Raw genomic sequence first — 23,225 nt, 5'->3', positions numbered from 1 at the left:
GCTGCCAATAGTCGTGACTATGCAACCATGACACCTGCTGGGCAATAAGGATTATTACACCTAAAACAATTTACTGGACCTCATAACAGGTAATTAATAAATCAATAAAGATGAAAGTTATATAATGGCAGACAACATTACCATGGAAAATTATAGTAACTTTTTTGCTAATACTATGGATTGTGTTTGCAAGGCTTATAAGGTTATGGTGATACATCCATTTATTGGATATTGGGACTCAGTTTTTTTCCTTCATATTATATCTTTGAGAAAATGGTTTGATAACAGAGTCAAAAATGAAGCACTTTTAGAAATGATACAGTCTTTACAGACTAATAATGAACAGCTAGCTGACAGGATTAATGCCATCGAAAATCAAAAGTTACCTGAAAAAAAATTAATACTATTGAAAAGGGTAACATTAATTTGACAGAAAAAATTGAATCTATGTCAAAGGGTACTGAGAAATTACCTGAAAGAATTCATACTGTTGAATTTGACAATCAAAATTTGATAAAAAGTTATGATTAGGTTAGCAGATAGAGTATCTCTCCAGGAAGGCAATCTGCACATTATCCAAATAATGTCCAAGAATGAGATGTTATCTTTAAATGAAAAATTCAAGACCTTGAAATCACATGTGCAGAATGAGGTCCAGAGGTTAGGTGCCTCAATGAAATCACCAGAAATATATACAGGTCAGGAGATTCAGGCTTTACAAAAGACAGCAGTAAAAAGATTTGAAATAATTGAGAAAATTATTGGAGCTGATGAACAGGAAAAGAAGGTACAAGGACAGGATTTACCACTGCCAGTAGCTGTCAGAGATGATTTACCCAGGGTTTTTAGTTTCCTACCCTGTAATCTACTCTGACAAAACATCAAGTTCTAAAGGCCCAAAAGGATCCAAAGAAGGTGGATAGATACTTATAGGAATGAATGATCTAAAATAAATTAATATAATAAATTATAATAAATTTGTAACTTATGGCTTGCATTCTGCATTTGTTATGGAGATGGTAAAGACATGGGCTTCTAGAATCAAAGCCATGCCACATGACTGGCCAAAGTTAATTTCAGCAGTCCTGAATGATGGGCTTCAATTGATGTTTAAATGTTACTTCAGGGAAAAGGCTAAATTTTAGAACAACAGGGAAAAGCAAAAGGACTTGAGACTTCCCAAGATCAAATTCTTGGTGAGGGCACTTATGCTGACCCCCAGGTACAAGCTCTTAACAATGAACAAATTCCATCCCTATGTCACAGAGCAGCCTTAAATGCTTGGAACAGGATTCAAGAAATAGGAAAATAAACTAAATCATATACCAGGGTTAAACAGGGCTATAGAAAACCATTTGGTGACTTTTTACAAGGATTAACTAAGGCTGTACAAATAGGAGTAACAGACCCTGATGCCAGACAAGTACTTATATGTGGCGGCCGCACTTACATTCGCCATTACAAGATGGCGCCGAGGGCTAAAGTAAACAAGTATGTGGCGCGAACTTTTCGCGCCACATCTGCCTGGCAACAGGTTTCCACCAATCCTTTTCTGCCACGTCACCTAATCAGTAGACACGCCCCGTCCTCCTCTATATAAGCCGCCACCCAGCCCGGCTCGGAGCCCCCTGCTTCCAGCTCTCCCTCAACCAAGCAGCGCTTCATTAAAGTGTGATCAGAGAAGAATCCTGTGTCGGTGGTGATCTTTCCCTGCTGGTCAGGGCTCGCTCGCCGCAGCTGGTGCCGAAACCCGGGAACTTCGGCGGACACACACAGGGGGCCGAAGAGGATTCAGAACTCTACACACGAAGCGGTCGGCGCCGGTAAGTATCCTCAGGTATGCTTCTTGGAGGAATTAGTCCTTTGTGGTTTGCACTAGCAGTGGTTGTTTTTGCTGTAGTGGTTTATGCCTTTTGCATTTTTATCCGTTGTCATAGACCAGGAGAGGAGTGTCTCTGCTGTAACATCTAAAGTGAAAGTAAATCCGTAGCAGATAAGGCGATTTTTCTGCCCTTTTGTAAGCCTCTTGTAGAAAAGTAAGCAAAGATGGGAAACGATCAGTCTGTCTCCAGTGTATGCGATTTTGTAGATCCCATACAGCGGTTACTACAGGAGAGAGGATTGAAAATCTCGAAATCCACCATAAAGGTGATTGTCGGGGATATTGATCGCTCGGCTCCGTGGTTTGCGGTGTCTGGGGATCTAAATCTGCATTGCTGGAGAAAGCTAGGCAAAGATTTGGAGGCAGCAAAGGAACAGGGGCAATTAAAGAAGGGGACTTATCCTTTTTGGAGATTAGTACACTCCTGTTTAAAAGACGGAAAAAATGTAGAGGAGTTAAGAGAAGGAAGGAAAATGTTGGCAAGACACCAGGACAGCCTTTCAGAAGCAGGTTCAAAGACAGAGGAGGATACAGAAGAAAAGTGCACGGTAATAAGGAACAAAAAAGGAGAAAAGAAAGATATAAAAGAAAAAGAGGATCCTAAGATAAATAAACCTTCAGCACCTCCCCTGTATCCGGTGCTGGATGAATTCGCAGCCTTGCGGCTGGCTGAAGAGGAGCTGGTAGAGGCAGAGGAGGAGAGCTTAGAGGAGGAAGATGCACGTTATGAGGAGGAGAGATATGGGCCAGCTCTAAAAGTGCCCACTAGAGAGTTTCCCCCTCCTTACGTGCAGCCCAGGAGTAGCTGCCATTTCATTGACAGGGGCACTCTTGCGCAGTTAGCTGTGCATTATCCACCTTCAGTGGTGGTATTTCCTGTTTTTGAGGATCAAAATCAACAAAGATATCATGAGCCAGTCCCTTATAAAGAGTTAAAAGATTTAGTGGAAGCGGCAAAGACTTATGGAGCTAATGCGCAGTATACCCGCACATTACTGACTCGGTTGACCACCAGAGCTATGACACCAACAGATTGGTGGGAAATTGCTAGAGCATGCCTTTCTACAGGTCAATATCTAGATTATAGATCTATAGTGGTAGAAGCTGCTCACACTCAGGCTCGAGTAAATGCGCAAACGCCAAATCGAGCTCCCTGGAATGCAGACATGTTATTAGGGCAAGGGCAATGGACAGCTAATCAAACAGCCTATCCAGTGGAGGTTTATCAACAGATTAATGAAATTTACACAAGAGCATGGAAAATGATACCAAAAAGAGGTGAAGTGACGGGCAACCTTACTAAAATTATTCAAGGCCCTACTGAACCTTTTTCGGAGTTTGTGGCTCGCATGATGGAAGCCGCAGGGAAGGTGTTTGGTGAAGCCGAAGAAGCTATGCCTTTGGTTCAGCAGTTAGTGTTTGAACAGGCTACTAAAGAATGTAAGAGAGCCATCATGCCATGGAAAAATAAAGGACTGGATGCTTGGCTTAAGGCCTGCCGAGAGATAGGCGGCCCTCTAACTAATGCTGGCCTAGCGGCTGCTATGCTAGCAGTCTCCAGGGGGCAGGGAAGATCAGGTACCTGCTTTAATTGCGGGAAGCCGGGGCATGTACGAAAAAATTGCCCCCAAGGCACACATAAAAAGAGCCAAGGTCAGAGACAGCCGGGCACATGCCCGCGGTGCAAAAAGGGAAAACACTGGGCAAATGAGTGTCGATCCGTAAAGGATATCAATGGACAGCCCATACCTAATGCAACATCAGCCATGTCAAAAAACGGGCAGAAGGGCCCACTACCCCAGGGCCCGAGAATTTATGGGGCAATTCAGGAGCCAAACATGAGACCACCCCAGTCATCAGAAGGGCCACCACAGGCTCCGCAGGGTTGGACCTCCGTGCCACCACCGGATTGGTACTGACTCAGAGTATGGGTGTTCAAGCTATAGACACAGATATGTCAGGACCTCTAGAGGAAGGAACAGTGGGACTAGTTTTAGGAAGATCCTCCAGTACTCTTAGAGGGTTATTAGTGCTACCTGGAGTGATCGACCCTGACTACAAAGGCATTATTAAGGTAATGTGTCATTCTCCGTTTGGCATCATTTCGATTGCACCCAGAGATCGTATTGCACAATTGTTAATTCTTCGATCAGACCATGAAAAATTTCCCTCTTATGAGAAAGAGAGGGGCAAGCGAGGGTTCGGCTCCTCTGGGGTTGAACTAGCATGCTTGTCTATAGGACTTGATGATCGCCCCATGTGTACCCTAGAAATAGAAGGAAAGCTCTTTACGGGCCTATTGGATACCGGAGCGGACAGAAGTGTGATGCGTAAACAGGATTGGCCGAAGAGGTGGCCGTTACAGACGGCTGCACAAACCTTACAGGGTCTAGGATATCAAAATACTCCAGATATGAGTGCTAAGCAATTGCATTGGAGGATGGAACACAGTCAAGGCATTTTTCAGCCTTTTGTCATAGACCTTCCTTTAAATTTATGGGGAAGGGATGTACAACAACAATTAAAATTGATAATTACCAATGATTATTCTCAAGTGAGTAAAGATGTCATGAAGGCACAAGGCTTTGTACCAGGAAAAGGGCTGGGGGCTCGCCTTCAAGGACGAAGTGACCCCGTGTTGCCCACTCCCAAATTTGATCGGAAGGGCTTGGGTTTTTCCTAGGGGCCACTGATGATGCGTTACGCATCCCCTGGGGCACAGATACACCCGTTTGGGTGCCTCAGTGGCCCCTGTCTATGGAAAAGCTCCAGGCCGCACACATATTAGTTAAAGAACAACTTCAGCTTGGTCATATTGAACCTTCTGTGTCTCCTTGGAATTCTCCTATTTTCATCATAAAAAAGAAGTCAGGAAAATGGAGGCTGCTGCATGACCTTAGAGCAGTTAATGCACAAATGCAACTCATGGGATCTGTCCAAAGAGGGTTGCCTCTTTTAAGTGCTTTACCAAGAGATTGGCCTGTTTTTGCCATAGATGTTAAGGATTGCTTCTTTTCTATACCCTTGCATGTTTTAGATAAACATCGTTTTGCATTTACTGTTCCCTCTATAAATCACGAACAGCCTGATGAACGCTATCAATGGAAGGTCTTACCACAGGGTATGGCCAACAGTCCCACCATGTGCCAGCTATACGTGGATCAGGCGTTACAACCAGTGAGACGTAGTTTTCCAAAAGTTAGGCTGATCCATTACATGGATGATATCCTATTGGCAGCAAAACAAGAGCATATGCTAGAACGGGCATTAGTTGCCCTGGAGGCATCCTTAAAACAAAAGGGGCTGATTATTGCCGCCGATAAGATTCAAAAGACAAGTATTATAGAGTTTTTAGGAGCCCGTGTTACCCCAAAACAGATTTTTCCACAAAAAATTTGCATTCGCACATCACATTTACGCACTTTAAATGATTTTCAAAAATTGCTCGGAGATATAAATTGGCTGAGAGGATATCTCCCCATTACCCGTGAAGCTTTGCAGCCGTTGTTCTCAATATTAGAAGGAAATCCTGATGTAACGTCACCTAGAGAGCTTACACCCAAGGGAAAAGAAGCATTAAAGATAGTGGAAAAGGCCATAGAACAAGCGCAGGTTCTTCGGTTTGATCCAGAACAACCATTATTGCTTTGCATTCTGCGCACTGTTGGTCATCCTACTGGAGTATTGTGGCAGACAGGCCCGATTTGGTGGATACATGGTCATACACTTGGTTCGCGCACGTTAAGCTATTATCCTGATTTAGTGGCACAACAGGCATTATTGGGAGTGAGGTTCAGCTTGACCTCCTTTGGCAAAATGCCAGAGAAGTTAATATTGCCCTATACCAAAGATCAAATTGAGGTTTTGACAGGGACTACGGATGATTGGGCCGTATTGATTTCCTCATATTCAGGCGTTATTGATAATCATTATCCGTCTGATAAATTGCTGTCCTTTATGGCACAGAATGTTGTATATTTTCCAAAGATTACCAGTGCTTCTCCTTTGAATAATGGCTTGACTATTTTTACTGATGGGTCCAAAACTGGAATTGGAGCCTATATGGTATATGGCTCCCCGCCTGTTACTCTGAAATTTCGCTCTGGAGCACCCCAAGTCGTGGAGTGTCAAGTAGTGTTGGAGGTCTTTAAGGCCTTTCCCCATCAGCCTTTTAATTTGTATTCTGATTCATGCTATGTAGTTAATGCTGTAAAACATCTGGAAGTGGCTGCATATGTTAAACCTAGTAGCATGGTTGCATCTTTGTTATTACAAATTCAGAATTGTATAATTCAACGTGCTAAACCATTTTTTATCGGTCATATTAGAGCTCATTCCGGTCTTCCTGGACCTATGACTGAAGCTAATGATATGGTTGATAGGGCTACCAGGGAAATGGCTTTAGTTGCCCTGGATCCTATGCAATCGGCTGAACAATTTCATAGAAAGTTTCATGTGCCTGCAAATACCCTTCGCCTTAAGTTTAATATTACTCGCGACCAAGCGCGTGAGATAGTTAAACAATGTTCCTCCTGTGTGATCTTTCATCATCCGCCTCATATTGGGGTTAATCCACGTGGGTTAAAGCCACTTACCCTTTGGCAGATGGATGTTACTCATGTTTCAGAATTTGGTAAACAAAAATATTTGCATGTTTCCGTGGACACTTGTTCAGGTGTTATACATGCCACCCCGTTATGTGGTGAAAAGGTCCTTAACGTAAGGACCCATTGCCTAGAAGCCTGGGCTGCTTGGGGCAAGCCTTATTCTTTAAAAACTGATAATGGCCCGGCATATGCCTCTAAAAGTTTTCAACAGTTCTGCTCTATTTTCGAAATTAATCATACTACTGGTTTGCCCTATAATCCACAAGGACAAGGCATCGTGGAAAGGGCTAACCGCACCATTAAGGAATTGCTTCAAAAACAAAAAGGGGGAATAGCCGAGGGCGCATCCCCGCGAGATAGAATATCTCTCGCTCTCTTTACATTTAATTTTTTGACCTTGGATTCCAATGGCTGTTCAGCCGCGGAAAGACATATGGACCACAGACACAGAAATACAGAATTAGTAAAATGGAAGGATGTAATTGATAACAAATGGTATGGACCGGACCCTGTGATACAGAGGTCCAGGGGAGCTGTTTGTGTCTTTCCTCAGAATCGGCCAGATCCGGTGTGGATCCCTACCAGACTGACAAGGATCGTGACAACACTGGAACAGCCTGACGAAGAGCAAGGAGATGTTGCTGCTCCTGATCCTGTTGGTGAACCTGCCGGTTCCAGTTGAATCTGAAGAATCTTATTTCTGGGCTGTGGCCCGTACATGGCCCATTCCAATTCCTGTTCACAATGAGTCCACAATATTGCCACAATTTTTTGTTGATAGTTGCCAATTGAACTTAGTTTGCAAAAAGGTGGATGCTCAGGAACAAAAATTTAATCAAACTGTAGTGCCCCTAGCAGGAACTTTATGTTTTACCACAAATCAGAGCACTTCTATCTCAGACTGCATCTTGCTAGATGCTATGAATCTTACTGTAGCTAGAGATCCATTTTTAGAAGATACCCCTAATTTTTTGAGAAAGGCCATTAGCGTAGCCCTGCCTCAGGTCAGATCTGGAGCTAAATCTGGATCTGGCTCCTATTTCGGTTCCAATGATACTGTTAATGTTACCACTTATGGGATCAGTTGCAACCTTACAACGCCCAATTGGGTACAGGTTAGCAAGGTTAATAATAGTGATTCACAGGTTGGCAATAGTAATCATACTAGTAATAATATTTTTTCTTGGTCTGTCCCTAGATGCTCTGGTAATGATTTGAGCTATCCCCCTGAATTTGTGGATTGCAGAGGACGATATGATAAGTTTTACAATAATTCTGGATGGGTTCTTAGGAATCTTAACCATTTTAAGGTTAAAAGAAAACTTATGATAAAGGTTGGATCACCCTTTACACCATGGATACTTATGAATTCCAGAGGAGCTATAACTGAGTTGTCTCCATTTGCTACATTTGTTCGCTCTGGAATAATTATGTTAAATAATTATACAGGGATTATGAATCACACTTCTAAAGAAATTAATATAACTAGTGTAGAGAAAAAACATAATACTACTCTACGGCAAACCAGAGTTTGCCTGGATCCTCCCTTTGTCTGGCTTTTGTTTAATACTACAGGGATTTCAAATAATACTGCAGTTGATTGCAAGAAGGATAATTGCTCTCTGTCACAATGTTGGAATTTCTACCATACAGGTGCGATTGTTATGCGCATCCCTACCTTTGTGTTTTTGCCTGTAAAAGCCAATCCTAAGAACTTCCCATTAGCCACCCTGGTTCGCCGGAAAAGGGATTTTGGCATTACAGCAACTATTGTGACGGCTATTGCAGTGTCTGCTGCTGCAGCTGTTACTGCAGGAGTAGCTATGGCCAATCAAGTTCAGACAGTTACTTTTATCAATTCCGTGGTTCAAAAAACCTCGGACGCTATGTATATACAAGAAAAGATTAACCATCAATTAATGTCAGGTATTTTATTGTTAAATAAGAGAGTTGATTTGGTGGAAAGAAATATGTTAAAAATGTTTGATATAGTTACCTTTGGTTGTGTAGATCGTACTAAGCATTTGTGTGTTACCCCCTATACTGCTACCCTTAATGAATCCCGAGCGATTTCTCAATATCTAAATGGCAATTGGACAAGGGAATTGGAACAATTGCAAGCAAATTTTAGTTTGAAGATTTTGGCTTTGAATCAAACCCAGGCGACTATGGTTTCGCTGGGGGAATTTACAGATTGGCTGGTAGATACCTTTTCATATATTAAGGAATGGGCAGGGGTTGGCGTGCTAGGATTAATATTAACTTCGGGAGTGATATTGGCGTTGTTTCTGATTCTAAGGCTGATTCGGGTAAGGAAACGGGAAAAGGTGGCCATTGCTCGTGCCCTCGCAGCCTTGGAGGCCGGTAACTCCCCCCAAGCTTGGATCAGCATCTTACAGGACTCCTGACCCTAATCCCTGCTTTTGCACCCGAAGGCCATTGAGCCATTGCACTCGGAAAGAGGGATCGATGAGGTTCCCCTGAATCTGGGGATGTGTTGTCCTGGACAGGAGGTTTTGCACCTAAGAGTGCACTGAGTAGATCCACTCAGGAGATCATGACCTTATGCATATGGGTAGTCCCGCTTATTTTTCCCATCCCTGAGAAAAACGGGACATGTCTACATTTTCAGGGTAAGGTCCTCTGACCTCAGCCTTGACTGTCTTTTAAATGTCATAAAATTAAAAGGGGGAACTGTGGCGGCCGCACTTACATTCGCCATTACAAGATGGCGCCGAGGGCTAAAGTAAACAAGTATGTGGCGCGAACTTTTCGCGCCACATCTGCCTGGCAACAGGTTTCCACCAATCCTTTTCTGCCACGTCACCTAATCAGTAGACACGCCCCGTCCTCCTCTATATAAGCCGCCACCCAGCCCGGCTCGGAGCCCCCTGCTTCCAGCTCTCCCTCAACCAAGCAGCGCTTCATTAAAGTGTGATCAGAGAAGAATCCTGTGTCGGTGGTGATCTTTCCCTGCTGGTCAGGGCTCGCTCGCCGCACTTATAGAATCTCTGGATTATGAAAAGGCCAACTTAGAATGCAAAAAGATACTTGGACCTTTAAAGGTTAGATCGGCACCAATGGTTGAGTGGATCCTGCATACAATGAACATTGAGACATTTGACTACAATACTAAATCTTGGTTAGGAAAAGCAATGCCAAATGTTTTAATTGTCATAGAATAGGACATCTGAGAAGGGATTGTAGACAAGGAATTCCTAGGAATAATATCTCCTCTAGGAATGGCAAGGATATGAGGACTCAGCCTTCAGATGTATGTAGATGTGGCAAAGGCTGACATTGGGCCAATGAATGTAGATCAACCAAAGACAGATAAGGCAACTTGATAACATTGGGAAAGTCCTTGGGAGGCCTCTCACAGACCCCCAAGTCAAAAGTGGTCCAGTCATTCCCAGTCACTGTGGAGGACATGTCTCACCAGAAAAATTAAAAAATCCAGAACCTTTTGTAAAAAACCATACTCTTCTGGATGATGGAATAAGAATGGAGGATAAATAAAAATTCCAATAGGAAATAGGAAGGTATATTCTGGCAGACTTTTATAAATGACCAAAGACCAAAGCTAAGAGTGGGTATAAATGGCACAGTAATTGTGGATTTGATAGACACAGGTGTGGTTGTGAGTATCATTACTCCAGAATCTTGGCATCCAAATTGGCCTCTTCAAGACTCAGGTGTTCAATTTCTAGGAAGTGAAACCTTATCTCAAGTGAAACAAAGCACAAGATGGGTTGAATACATAGGGACAGAAGGACAGAGAGGAAAGCTGAGGCCATATGTGGCTAATATTGCAGTGAATTTATGGGGTTGTGACCTTCTGCTGCAATGGAATACCCAGATTAATATTCCTGCAGTCCCAGAAACTCATAATTCTGGGAAGAATATTATAAGCTACTATACACAAAGGTCGCCAGCCATTCAGGCTATACAAGAATACAAAGCAACTAGCAAACCTTTAGAGATACCAATGACCCTACCTTTAAAATGGTTAACTGAGAAGCCTATATGGGTTAAGCAGTGCATTCTAGTCATATTGTCTCCAGAATTTCCCCCACAGGAATTTTAATGCAAAGGGAAGATATTATCTTATAATGGATCTTTTACCACATAAACCAAGTAAAAAATTACAAACTTATATGGAAAAAGTTTCTGAATTAATTATTAAAGGAAAATTGAGACTTCATCAACTAGCAGGTATAGACCCAGCAGAGATTATAGTGTTTTTTACTTCTGATGAAATTAAAAAATTATGGGAAGACAATGAAGCATGGCAAAAATCTTGTGCTAAATTTTTAGGAGAGATTAATAACAATTATCTCTAAAGTGATAAAATTAACCTTATAAGAGAACTACTTGGATCCTTCCCCACATTGTACAGGCACACCAATCACTGGAGACCGTACATTCTATACTGATGCAAATAAATCAGGAAAGGCAGGTTACAAATCAGAAGATTTAAGTAAAGTGGAACAAAGCCCTTATAATTCTGTCCAAAAGGCAGAATTATATGCTATTCTCATGGTACTAAGGGGTTTTAAAGAATCTCTTAATATAGTTACTGATCACAATATGCAGAAAGAGTTGCATATTGAAACTGCTGCATTTATACCTGATGATACTGAATCGACTTCATTACTCATACAGGTTCAAGATACAATCAGGAATAGGTTCTGTCTGAAATATATAACACACATCTGATCCCAAATGGGTCTGCCAGGTCCTCTAGCACAGGTAATGCAGAAATTGATCAATTATTGATTGGAAATGTGTTGAAGGCCTCAGAATTTCATAAGAAACATCATGTCAATAGTAAAGGTTTAAAGAAAGAGTGTGTCATTACATGGCAACAAGCTAAGGACATTATAAAGAGATGTACTACTTTCTCTTTCTATAACCAAACACTGCTACCTACAGGGAATAACCCAAAGGGTACTCAAAGGAATGAAATCTGACAGAATTTGAAAAACTAAAATATGTGCACCATACCATTGACACTTATTCAGATTTTCAATGGGCATCTGCTTTGAGCTCAGAAAAGGCTGATTCAGTAATTACACATTTATTAGAAGTTATGGCCATCATAGGTATACTAGTGCAAATAAAGGCAGATAATGGTCAAACATATGTCTCTAAGAAAATGAAACAATTTTGCTTATTATAATATAAATCATATTACAGGTATGTTACACAATCCTACAGGTCAGGCAGTTATAGAAAGATCAAATCAAACTACAAACAAAAAGGGGTGAAAATACTCTAAGAAATAGATTATATAATAGATTACATAATGCTTTTTTGACCTTAATGCTAATGAGAAAGGAACAACAGCAGCAGAGAAACATTGGATAATAGGTGGTAAGGAAATCATAAGGGTTGGGGCAGGGTTCTGTTTTTGTCTTTGTAGGAAAATACTCATCTTCAAAAAGTCAAGAGACCCTGGACATCCAGATGCCTAAAGAGGAAAAGATAATTATCCAGACAGGATCACCAAGCAAAGGGAATTATGACTTATGAGGATGAATCATCTGAGGGTAAGAATCTCTAAACATAAATTAGAATAATAGTCATGACTCACTTAAAAATCAAAGCTGGCTATGGAGTTGGACATGGGTCTGTTGTTCTCTAAATACAAGCATGTTGTTAAAAACATTCAGAGTTTCTGTCTCATGTCAAAAGCTGTCTGGTATCAAACAGAAAGAAGAAAGAAATTAGAAAAAAAATTTACTTTTCTTTATACCTATTTTTGTCTCTATCATACCTTTCATTGAATATGTGTCTGTATAAATAATGTTTAAGTTTTCCACAATTAACAATGAATTTTCCTGCAGTAATCTTTGAAGTTTCCAGGAAAAAGATGGGGCCCCCAAAAAAACAACTCCACCTGGTTGATATGATATCATGATGCTGATAGCACTACTATAAGACCTGTTTTGGGTCCAACGTGGTTCCAACGTGTTAGCTGAAATGGTGCACTTTTTTTTTTTTAACAACGTTCTGGCCAAAACTCCAAATAAGAACCTCAGAAAAACCCTACTGAATACTCAGAGCCTATTTGCAATTATACAAGACTATAATATTGAAACTTAACCATCATTTTACTTTCATAAAATTCCACAGAAAGAACATCATCTCCATGACAGCTGGAAGTAATTCCAGAGGACCATGTCCTGTCTCCCAACAAAGTTTGTCCTCAGGGCTAGGGACATCATTCAAGGGTTGATTATAACTGTTATAGTGTTGAAGATTTGGGGATATTATGTAGGCTTAGGGATCTCTTTGAAAATAAAAAGGGGAAATTGGATGAGAAAATAGATTAGTGATAGATTACTCAAACTAATAATAATAGTGAGTAATAGAGTGAATACTTGTGAGCTATTATTTATAGGCAATTTACATTGGTATTGATTATTGTATATTAATATAAACTTAAATTATATTGAATATGTTGCTACTTTCATCTACAATATTTGTATACTTGGCAAAGTTATTTTGTTATATTTTATGCATGCATGCTTCTACTTCTGCTTAAGACATTTTGTATATTGATACAATTTTAGAATATATTTATCATATTGCAATATACATTTCTACCTCTGGTCAAGATACTTATATATTGTTTACATTTTGAGGTCACTGTCCTCATTTGTTACAAAGTTGTTTAAAGATTGTTTAATATTCTAATATGAAATCTTAGTCTTTAAGTTATATAGGTCAATAGTCATCCATGTTTGTCATACTTATAGTTAGACTAATCAGGTTCTTTAGATACATAGAGATTGTATTCTATATAGATAGGTAATCTTCAACCCCTACAAAGAGCTGTAGAATATGGCATTTAAATAACTTAGGGTTCTGTTGACGTGAGAAATGATTGCTCCTGGCAGCACCGATCTATTCCCAAGAGAATGTTAAGCACCAAAGACACTCCACTTGGAGCTTGTTTTCTTCTTGGCAATACTGGCCTTTGGGAAAGGAATTGCCATGCATCGACCACTGACAAAATTTATGATGTCTGAACAGGACAAGCAGAATACAAGAAAAAAAATACTGTCAAATCTTGCCAAGAGACAGTAAGATGGTTTTGAAAAATTTCCTGCCTCTGAAAATGGTCTGTCAGTTACTCTAGGCCTTAGCCAAATTTGGTTGCTCCAATGTTGCAAATGAGACTTTGGGTGATTATCCAGGTAGCTGGTTGTCTCTGTCATTTGTTGCATATTTGGGAAGTTGCTTGTTTGCATTTCCTGCTTACTCAAGTAATATTATTTCCCTTCTCAGGTCTTCAGTGGGGTTGAAGACTAGATAGTTGTAGTTACTTTCCTTTCATTACTTGGCAAAATTATTAATAATACAAGACTTAAACTCCTTAGGATATGATAATTATTGAAACATTTATTACATATTTCTTGTGTGATATTATTTATGCTTGTTGTAATTTTAATTTTTATACTTGATATTTGTTCTTATTGTATAAAATTTTTTTATTAGGTTAGAACTTTCTTATTTAAACAAAAGTGGGAGGTGGTGTAGGAATTCCTATAGCCAGTAGCCTTTAAGTTGCCTGCCCACTTGGGTGTGACCTCTTATACTATAAATGCTGATGTAAAACACATGGTCACCCTCTCTTCAGGGTGCTGTTCCTTTTCCCCGTTTGTGCAGAGGACTGTGATCTGTGAGCCTACCTCTAAGTAAATAACCCTCTAGTATACTCAATTCTGAGTTAGTGTGGGATTTCTTTTTAGTGTTTTTCTTCATGGTATAGCAACATGATTTTTCCCCTTATACAGTCTTGATGTTTATTTGAAAATTGGAGACATGTTATGTACCCGACAGGGATGATATTTCCACAATTCTATAGAAAACTGAAGTTCACTGTTCCTACTGAAGTCTTAAGATATGGCCCAATATACACAACTATAATTCTTTGCATAATTTTTTTCTAAAAATAAATCTACATCAAACCCAGGATACATTTTTATCTTCTATTAAAGCCAAAGTTTGATGGGGCTGGAATGAAGCATTGGCATATTTCTGAGGAGTATACATAGAAATACATCTATAGTATTTTATTGCTTGCTATTTAAAGTTCAAACCTATTTCAGTCTTCTAAGTATACTTTATAGAGGATTTGTAGAGTCTTCAAGTGGGCATTCTGAATAATATGAACATGGATGATTGAAGCACATTTCCAGTAAATTGTTGGCTATTCATAAAAATAATTAATTGTTGTATGATTTAGATAGAACATTCATATCTGTGAACTGCTCCTTACGACTAAAACTAACTATGTGCTCAGGGGCTCTAAATATACTTTAATATCAGCCCGAGAGAAGCATAATTATAATGAGAACATGCTGCCAAAATAATTGTATAATATACTACAAATTATCTTCCAGTTAGTGTAAATTGAGATACATCATGATTGTGTCATAAGGATTTATCCACAGTAATGAACTGATCAATTAGCTGGCTCAAAGATCATCAAAGGACTTGAAGAACTTAAAAGATAATGTATTGCTTAATTAAGTCCTCATTTCTTAGACAGCCTACTAAGTACAAGGCAGTGTACAAATTCTTTACATTTCAACCCTGGTGAGAGAATCTATGAGCATGGGAAAATATGGAAGCTCTAAGCTGAAGACATGCATAGCCTGCTTGGAATCCAATAGTCCTATTGGTAGGATAGGTGATGAAGCTGGAGCAAAGCTAGTAGATTTTCTCCATGGGGTATATATAAATGACCATTAACAACTCAGGCAAGGAGGGCATCAGGCCCTTGCCTGAAGTTCCAGCTCTGCCATCTCTGTTACTCGTAGCATGCAGATATTTTAAACTGATAAAAAGAAATCATTTCAGCCAAATGGATAGCATGTTCTGGCAAATAGGAAGTACCAAACACATAAAAGTTATTTATTAATTTATTTGGGGAAAGAGTCAAATATTTCCAACTAGATAACCAAGTTTCTACTCATTGTCCTACTGTTTTTACTTACAGTCCCTTACTAGTTTACAAAGTGACTTCATGGTTTTAGACCAGGTTGTAGTCATTAAGTGGATATGTTTTTGTGACCTTGTTTTCTGTGCCTCCTTTTGCCCTTAGAGGGCAGGAAGAGATTTACTGCTGTGTTGCTGTTGCTTGTACCTTGACATCTTTAATTTTCAAAACTACTGAAATATAGAATGACTTTTTCTACTATCTCAACGATGTTCTATCCTTGCCCATGGGACTATATGCATTGGCATATATATATATATTTACCTTCTATAAAGATAGTAACCATTAGGTATCTGAGAATAAAAGGAAAGAACTTTCTGTAAGAAGTAGAGACTAACACAACATGTACTCTAGATTTAATAACTGTACTAATCAGTTGGCATCTCATATGCAACAAAAACAATCCAAATCTTTAGTTTGTTTAAATTCTTAGATAAGTTTTAAACCCCATTTTGCTACTTACTGACTATGTGATGTTATCCAAGATACATAATCTCTCTGAACAATCATTTTCTTGTACAGAGATTGTTTGGGGGGGGGGTGAGGGATGTTCTTACAGCAACGAAATGAATGCTACACCAAGTATCTTCAGCACAGAGCCTTGCATACAACAAGTGTTAGACAACAGTAGTCCTTAGGGTATCTGGTTTACCTTGTATGTCTGTTATTAGAGATGATGGACTAAGATGCCAGTTATAAGGCACAGGTTTGCACCTCTCAGCATTGTGTGGCTGTGCTCAGTGGTGGTTTTCGTCCTGAGAGACAAAGAGTGATTGTATGAGCCTTGTCTAATCACCTCTGTTTGCCCTCATCACAGCCTGTGGGCACAACACATCAAGGCAAAAATCAATGCACAGAATTATTTGATTAATCAGCATTGCCATCGTACTTCTTAGCATAGAAGCTAAGCATTTAAGGAAAAACATTTTCTTTGTGACCTTGTTTTTATGCTAATTGAATGAGAACAAAAAGAAAGGGGAACATGCAAGAGTATAAACATGTTGATAGGAAAGAATGCAATATGATTTTATAAAATATTTTCATTCAAAATGTCTTATTGCTCAATTCTAGCTCACTGACTCTGTGCTGCCACAAGCATTATGGGGAAGGGACTAGCCCTCTGAAATACATACTCATGTAATGACAGAGTAGTTTTCCCAGTTGGAAAAAGAGGCTCAAGATCACCTTGGACTGTTTTCCAGCTCAGGAAGTTGCTGAGCCCCACTGCTGCTTTCCTAAGGGATGGAGCCCACACAGAGGCTTCCCTCCCCTCTATAAGTCACTATGCTAGAAAGGGGTCTCTTTGCTTACTTATATTATAAAAGCTTAAAGTGAATTTGACCCTGTCCAAAGTGCCAAACTGATTTTCTTGTCATGGAGTCATAGGTTCAAGGACATTTTTATTTTTTACTGCTGTAAGATCTCAGGATGGGATGAAGCTTGGCTTTTAAGGAAACTGAAGCCTTGAAGAATGACTGGCCCAAATGTTCCTTGGCAGATCTGGAAATACACCATTCTTGGCTTACAATGTAACATCCCCTCTCCTGTGCCAAAGGTTAAGCTTAGTTAAGTATGCTAACTAAGCATTCTGCTAGTGAGCTATCTCCCTTACAGGGTTGCTGTACTGTAGGTGGGTAGAAGGGAGATTACTTTAGAGATCATGTATTGAAAGACTCTAATGTAGTTGCTGATTCATTCATTTCTTTAATCAATCATTGCACGATACACTCACTATGTGATATAACACAGCAAGTGCTGGGGCTGTAAGTAAACAGAGAAAATGCTCTGTCCCTCTGAGGCTTACTGCCTAATAGGGAAAACAGACTAATCAGGTCACCATGTATTCAGGCCCCATGTCTCTCCCTGGTGTGTAGATTACTGGAGGCTACAATCTTGTTAGAAGTCTAGAAAGAGGCAGGTTAAAGTCCCTGCAAGACTTAATGTTTTATATTAAAAATTACTCAGTTCATAGAAGAAGAAATTATGATCTCTGAGCATCAGTTTTCAACTGGAATAGAAGAAGGCTACTAATCCTGCTTGAGTGATGAGCCATTAAATCCCAGCCTGCAGTCAGGCTCCGGCTGAGAGTTCAACACATAATGCCTTACTACCCTTCTCTTCATCACGGAAACTCATTACCTGTCAGGCATTTCCTCAAAGAGTGACTCCATGAGAAAAAAAGTGTATATGTGTGACAGTCACTGGAGAAAGGAGAAGGACTTTGGGGTATTAGAGTAAGGAAGCAACACAGCAGACACAATATCAGGATGCTCTCTGGACAGTGATGCATGAATGAGGTGGCTTTGACCTGTGACCTGGTCCTTGTGACCCCTCAGCTCTTTAGGGGAAACTGGAACTGCAGACATTTGCAAAGGCAGTGTGTTCATGAGAAAGCTGCACTCTTCTCTAGTCTAATCAAGTCTTGACATTTGAATTTCGAACTAATTTTGGGGAAATAACGTCCCAGATTCTCATCATATAGCACTTGTTCAATATGAATAGGGATAATCACTCCGCCAAGTGATTAGCATGCTCAATAATAACTATAGACGCTTCTCCACTTTTTAAACTTTGAGATAAATGTCAAATACCCTTCTTAAGGTGCATTTAATTTTATTTTTTCTCTTAAGAAGTGTTTACAGGAGAGAAAATGTAATGATGGTGCAGGGAAGAGGCAGGCACTGATGGGAAAGAACAGGAAGTGGATGCCAGAATGACCTGGAAGAGTGTTCTCAGTAGCAATTTTTTATACACGGAAAAGGAAAGTTATTAATACCAACCTCATAGAAAGAACAGAAGCAAGTGGATGTGTTTTTCCTAGCGACTTCTGGCAGCCTGCTTCTGACTGTCCATGGCAAAAAGAGAGTCCTTCATGGTAAGACGATTTCATAGCCTTTGACATCTGGCTGCCTGCAGAGACCATGCGGCAGCCTGGCTTGACAGAGTCCAGTTGTATGGGCCATTTTACCCAGAAGAGCTCCAGCTTCTTCTATTCCTCAGAATGCATGCCGTGGGAGTGTAAGAAGCCAGGCATCACAATTACCACCTAGCAAAGTTCTCCATCAAGGACATGAGCCTCCTTCATTTTATTTTCCTTTAGTGAATTGTAACCAGAATCAGCTTTAGATGCCTGAATTCTCCACTCCCTGAGAGAACTCCTTAGACGGCTATAGTCAAGATACATGTCTTGCTTGTTATAGGTCAATGCCCAAATCTAATGGAGTCACTTAAAGAGAATCACACAGAGGGCTTTGGTTTCTTCTAACATGAATAGTAAGCTCTGAGTATTCAGTACAATAGGCTCCAGCTGTTCAGTGCATCCCTGCAAGGCCAGCTTAGGTCCTCTGCCGCCAACTCAAAAGAAGTAACTGTATTTGCATACATCATACAGTGGAAGCTTTGTGAAGGTTCTTTCCTCAAAACTACTTGCTTGTAATTATTAAAAATGATATCAGACTTGTTATCCCCAAGGCTAAGGGGTCATTGTATAAGAGGAATCAAAATGTTTGTGGAGCCAGAACGAGCAGAATTCTCTCCATTGAGTCAGTATTTTTCAGATATGACAATGTATAAACTAATAGTGACTGAGCATACAGGCAAAATGCTACACAAGATCAAGCTAGCCAAAAGTCACAGCATGGATGGGAAGGACCTAATGAAGTTGCATCCCTAGCTACTGGCCATTGATGGCTGCTGGGGAAGGCCAGGTTTCTTCAGTAATGTGTGCCCTGAGAGGTTGCCCATGCTCCTGGAGAGGGTCCCATTCCATTGCTTATACAGGCAACAGGAAGTCAACTCAGTGGGTCTGATTATGCTAAGCTCTGGTCTCTGAGTACAGCAGAGTATCATTAGAAATCATTTCTTTGACTTTTTCCCCCAATGTGTTTGGTTCTATCCTAGATCTTTGGGCTATGTCCAGCTTGGTTCCTGGACATATCCAGTATCAGGCAGTATAAGGCTTTAAAAGGTCAAACACTGATTCCCAGTCCTCCCTGAAGAGTGATTCTAGTTCCCAGGGACTTGTGGTAACAGCTGTATGCATTGGGGTTGTCATACACTGGGCACTAGAGTACTATACTAAAGATTGTAGATTAGTACTAGAACTACATCTAGAAAGTATATATGTGCATCTAGAAATACTAGCCAAAACTTTCAAACATGATCAGAAAAAAAATGATCAAAGAAATCTGAAGGAATATTAGGGAAAATATCATATGTAGCTTTTACACTTAAGTAGATTTGTCACATAGCCAATGTCCTTATCAATATTTTAAAATAATGCACACTATATAAATTGTGCACCATGGTTAAAAACACCAGAGGTTGTTATGGATGGCAATTTCATGAGTGCACCAGCAGCTCCCAATAAATGAACACTGTGATTCTTGAACCACTAGGGTGTTGTCATCTGGTACAGTCATGTATCCTGGGACTCCATGGTTCTATGACCATACTTATGGAGCACTTCTACAGACACTGAGTTAAAAATTAGCTCTGTGATTAGATGGACATACTAAGAAAAGCCAATCATTTGTCTGTATTACTCACTGAATGATTGTAAAAGATTCTACTGAGAACTGCCTTATCTTAAGGCTCCATTTACACAACTTACCACAGCTGATTAAAGTACACAATGAGGTATAGATCAGAATCACCCAGATTTTATGTGTAACTCTCAAAATGCAAAGAAGCAAGCCTTTCCCAAGAGGCCCTTATGGCAAAGAGTGGAGACGTGTTACCTCCAAGAGAATGACTTTCTAATGAGATGTATGTGTACTGACGCACACAACTTCCCCAAAAGACAGGCTGAGATAAGCAAGAGAAGACTGTCGTGGGTCCTGGCTATGAGACTTTCCTTCTTTATTGACAAATGTAAGCATAATGATCCTTTCTTAGAAGTGATATTTCTAGAGGTTTATGGATTATATCTTTCAAAACCAATCGAAATAAAAATCAAACCTATAAGAGAAGCACTCCAGAAAAGCTGTCTGGTAGTGATGAAGGTCTAGGAATGGGAGTGGGAAGAAGGATTGTCTCTCCTTTCTTCTGACCATTGGTGCAAAAGCATCTTTCACCTTCATCTTAGGTTTGTAAACTGTGTTTACCTTTACTGATCATTTTAGTGCTAAGATTGCCAGGGAAGTTTGGTGGAAGTTGCAAGAATCTACTCAGCTACTGTTTTCAAATTTATTCTTCTCTCATATATACGGACGACAGATTCCACTCCCTCTTCTCCTCCCAGTCCTTCCCTCACCAAACTTCCCTTCCCCCAGATTCTTTCCTCCCCATTTTTCCTTTAGAAAAAGGCAGGCCTCCCATAGATATTGACTGACCAGGGCCTAACAAGATAAAATACATATGAAGGCTGTATGAGGCAACCCAGTGGGAGGAAATGGGTCCCAAGTGCAGGCAAATGATTCAGAGACAACCCCTACACCCATTATTGGGAGTCCCACAAGAACACCAAGCTATATAACCATAAAAATATGCAGAAAACCTAGCACAGACACAAATAAGGTCCATGTTTGTTACTTCAGTTTCTGTGAGACTCTATGAGTCCTAGTTAGTTGATTCTGTAGGTTTTCTTGTGTTATCCTTGACATTTCTAACTCCTACAACCCTTCTTCACCCTCTTCAATAGGATTCCCCACATTTCAGGGTGAGGTGGAACTCTAGTATAATAGAAACTCCCAGCAATCTACTAGGATAACCTTAGTTAAGATGTCTAGTTATTGGGATATGGAGTCTGCTCCAGCCATCTTTAGTAACCAGACATGGCTTTCAGTGGAGAGACTGAGACACCAACCCAGTCATATAACCTTCGACCTACAATTTGTCCTGCCTGCAAAATCTGCTGGGGTAAATGTGTCACGGAACTTGTGGGAGTGACCAACCAATGACTGATCCAGCTTGAGACCCATGCCTTATACTGCCTGATACTGGATATGTCCAGGAACCAAGCTGGACATAGCCCAAAGATCTAGGATAGAACCAAACACATTGGGGGAAAAAGTCAAAGAAATGATTTCTAATGATACTCTGCTGTACTCAGAGACCAGAGCCTAGCATAATCAGACCCACTGAATTGAATTTTCTTTTGGGGGTGCTAGACCAAAGTCCTTAACAACTCAATTCTCACTGTTTTATTATTATTATAAACATGACTGACACCTTTCATCTGTGAAAAATTTTTTAATTGCCTGTTTCCATCCACATCCTCTGGAGATGAAGGCAAAGAAGGTTGCTGTATCTTCTTTGGGCTGAGATTGCTCCACCCCCTTTCTATTGTGCTTGCAATCTTGCAGCATAGGCCACAGAGGCCTTGCCAAGTAAGTCAGCCATGGCACAAATAAGATGTGGCCTGATCATCTCAAAAGGTGTAAAGAACACAGATATTTGCATCACCTAGAGAATTTGCCTTCTCTTCCCATCTGTTAGCAGGGTACACTTACCACACAGCACATACAGAGTAGTACACACACATCACAATTGGACCTGAACTAACCTTACCCTTGGCTCTTTAAAAGGGGTCTGAGAATTAGTCTTTGGCTCATCTTATACAGTGTGGCTATACTAAGCTACACCAAGTAAAAACCAAAACCCAGTGCTATATTTTTTGAAATTTTTTTCTCCCATCTTTTGCCCCCTCCACACACCTCTTACCTGCTTAAGAATTTCAGCAGCAGTCTCGTGTGAACAATCAAATATCACATAAAACTCTTTGCCTTTCTTCATCTCCTTGAGCAGAGGTTTGGCATCTTTATTCCCAGAGGGCAGCTGGCGGATTTTGATTTTAATGTTGTATCTGGAGGGAGCTTTGATGAGCTCTTGCAGGCGAATTAGACCTGGAAAATAGCATCCAATCATGTGCCAGAGATGGATCTCTGTTGTTTATTGCCATTTACAGTCAAGACAGAACATTCCCAAAATGTATCAAGCGGCCACCAGCCTAAAGGTTACACTATTGACTTCCTATTTGTCATCTCTCCTTGTCTGGTAGATTGCACTGATATTTTCCATTTGTGGGACTGTGGCTTGGAAGCACCATTTTCCCAAGTGCATTTTGAATCTATTTAGCATGCAATTGTCCTTTTAGCCTCTCAGCCAACACTCCAAGTCTTTAACATATCAAGTCTGTGACTATGCAATTTCAACAAACAAAAGCTTGCTCGAAGTTTCTAGAGGTACTCAATGAAACAGCACCTGTTACCATTTTTAGAACGTGTTTTCAAACATCTGTTATTATGAATATATGTGTGAGTGTGCATGCATGTGCGTGTTTATGTATCTGGACCAGCAGAGGCCAGAAGAGGGCATCAGATCCCCTGGATCTGGAATAACTTAAGTTGTAGGCTGACTGAAGTGAATGCTGGGAGCTGAATTCTGGTCCTCTGCAAGCACTGAGCCATCTTTCCAATCCGAACTCCCGGTGTCTTTTAAAATCTCAATGATTACAAGGATTTCTTGGGGTTGCAAACTAACGAAAACTTATCATTTAATATTTATTTGTAGCATGTCGTTTACCAGCTAATTAGTCGGTTCGCTTTGTGTAATCTTATAATCAGACTATTTATAAATGTCTCATTATAACTCTTGCTAATATGTTACAATGATGTGTTGGTAAAGTCCTTTTTGGATGAAAACGTACTCTAGGATTTGGAGTCAGTAGGATGGTGGAAGCAGAAATGTCATTTAACATATAACCGCCAGTGTTTGTAGCAAA

The 23,225-nt window shown here is 40.2% G+C and overlaps 1 protein-coding gene across 2 annotated transcripts in view; it reads right to left on the bottom strand.

The window, feature by feature from the left end:
- Grik1 (glutamate ionotropic receptor kainate type subunit 1) overlaps nt 1-23,225 on the bottom strand; it is a 392,331-nt gene that overhangs the window by 115,137 nt on the left and 253,969 nt on the right. For both annotated transcript variants that reach the window (XM_038346565.1, XM_038346564.1), the window contains exon 4: nt 22,166-22,347. In XM_038346565.1, the coding sequence (XP_038202493.1) occupies nt 22,166-22,347 (182 nt within the window). The remainder of the gene's footprint in view (nt 1-22,165; nt 22,348-23,225) is intronic.

Source organism: Arvicola amphibius, chromosome 10 (assembly GCF_903992535.2).
Source record: "Arvicola amphibius chromosome 10, mArvAmp1.2, whole genome shotgun sequence".
Classification (NCBI taxonomy): domain Eukaryota; kingdom Metazoa; phylum Chordata; class Mammalia; order Rodentia; family Cricetidae; genus Arvicola; species Arvicola amphibius.
This window is presented reverse-complemented; position numbering and strand designations above follow the sequence as displayed.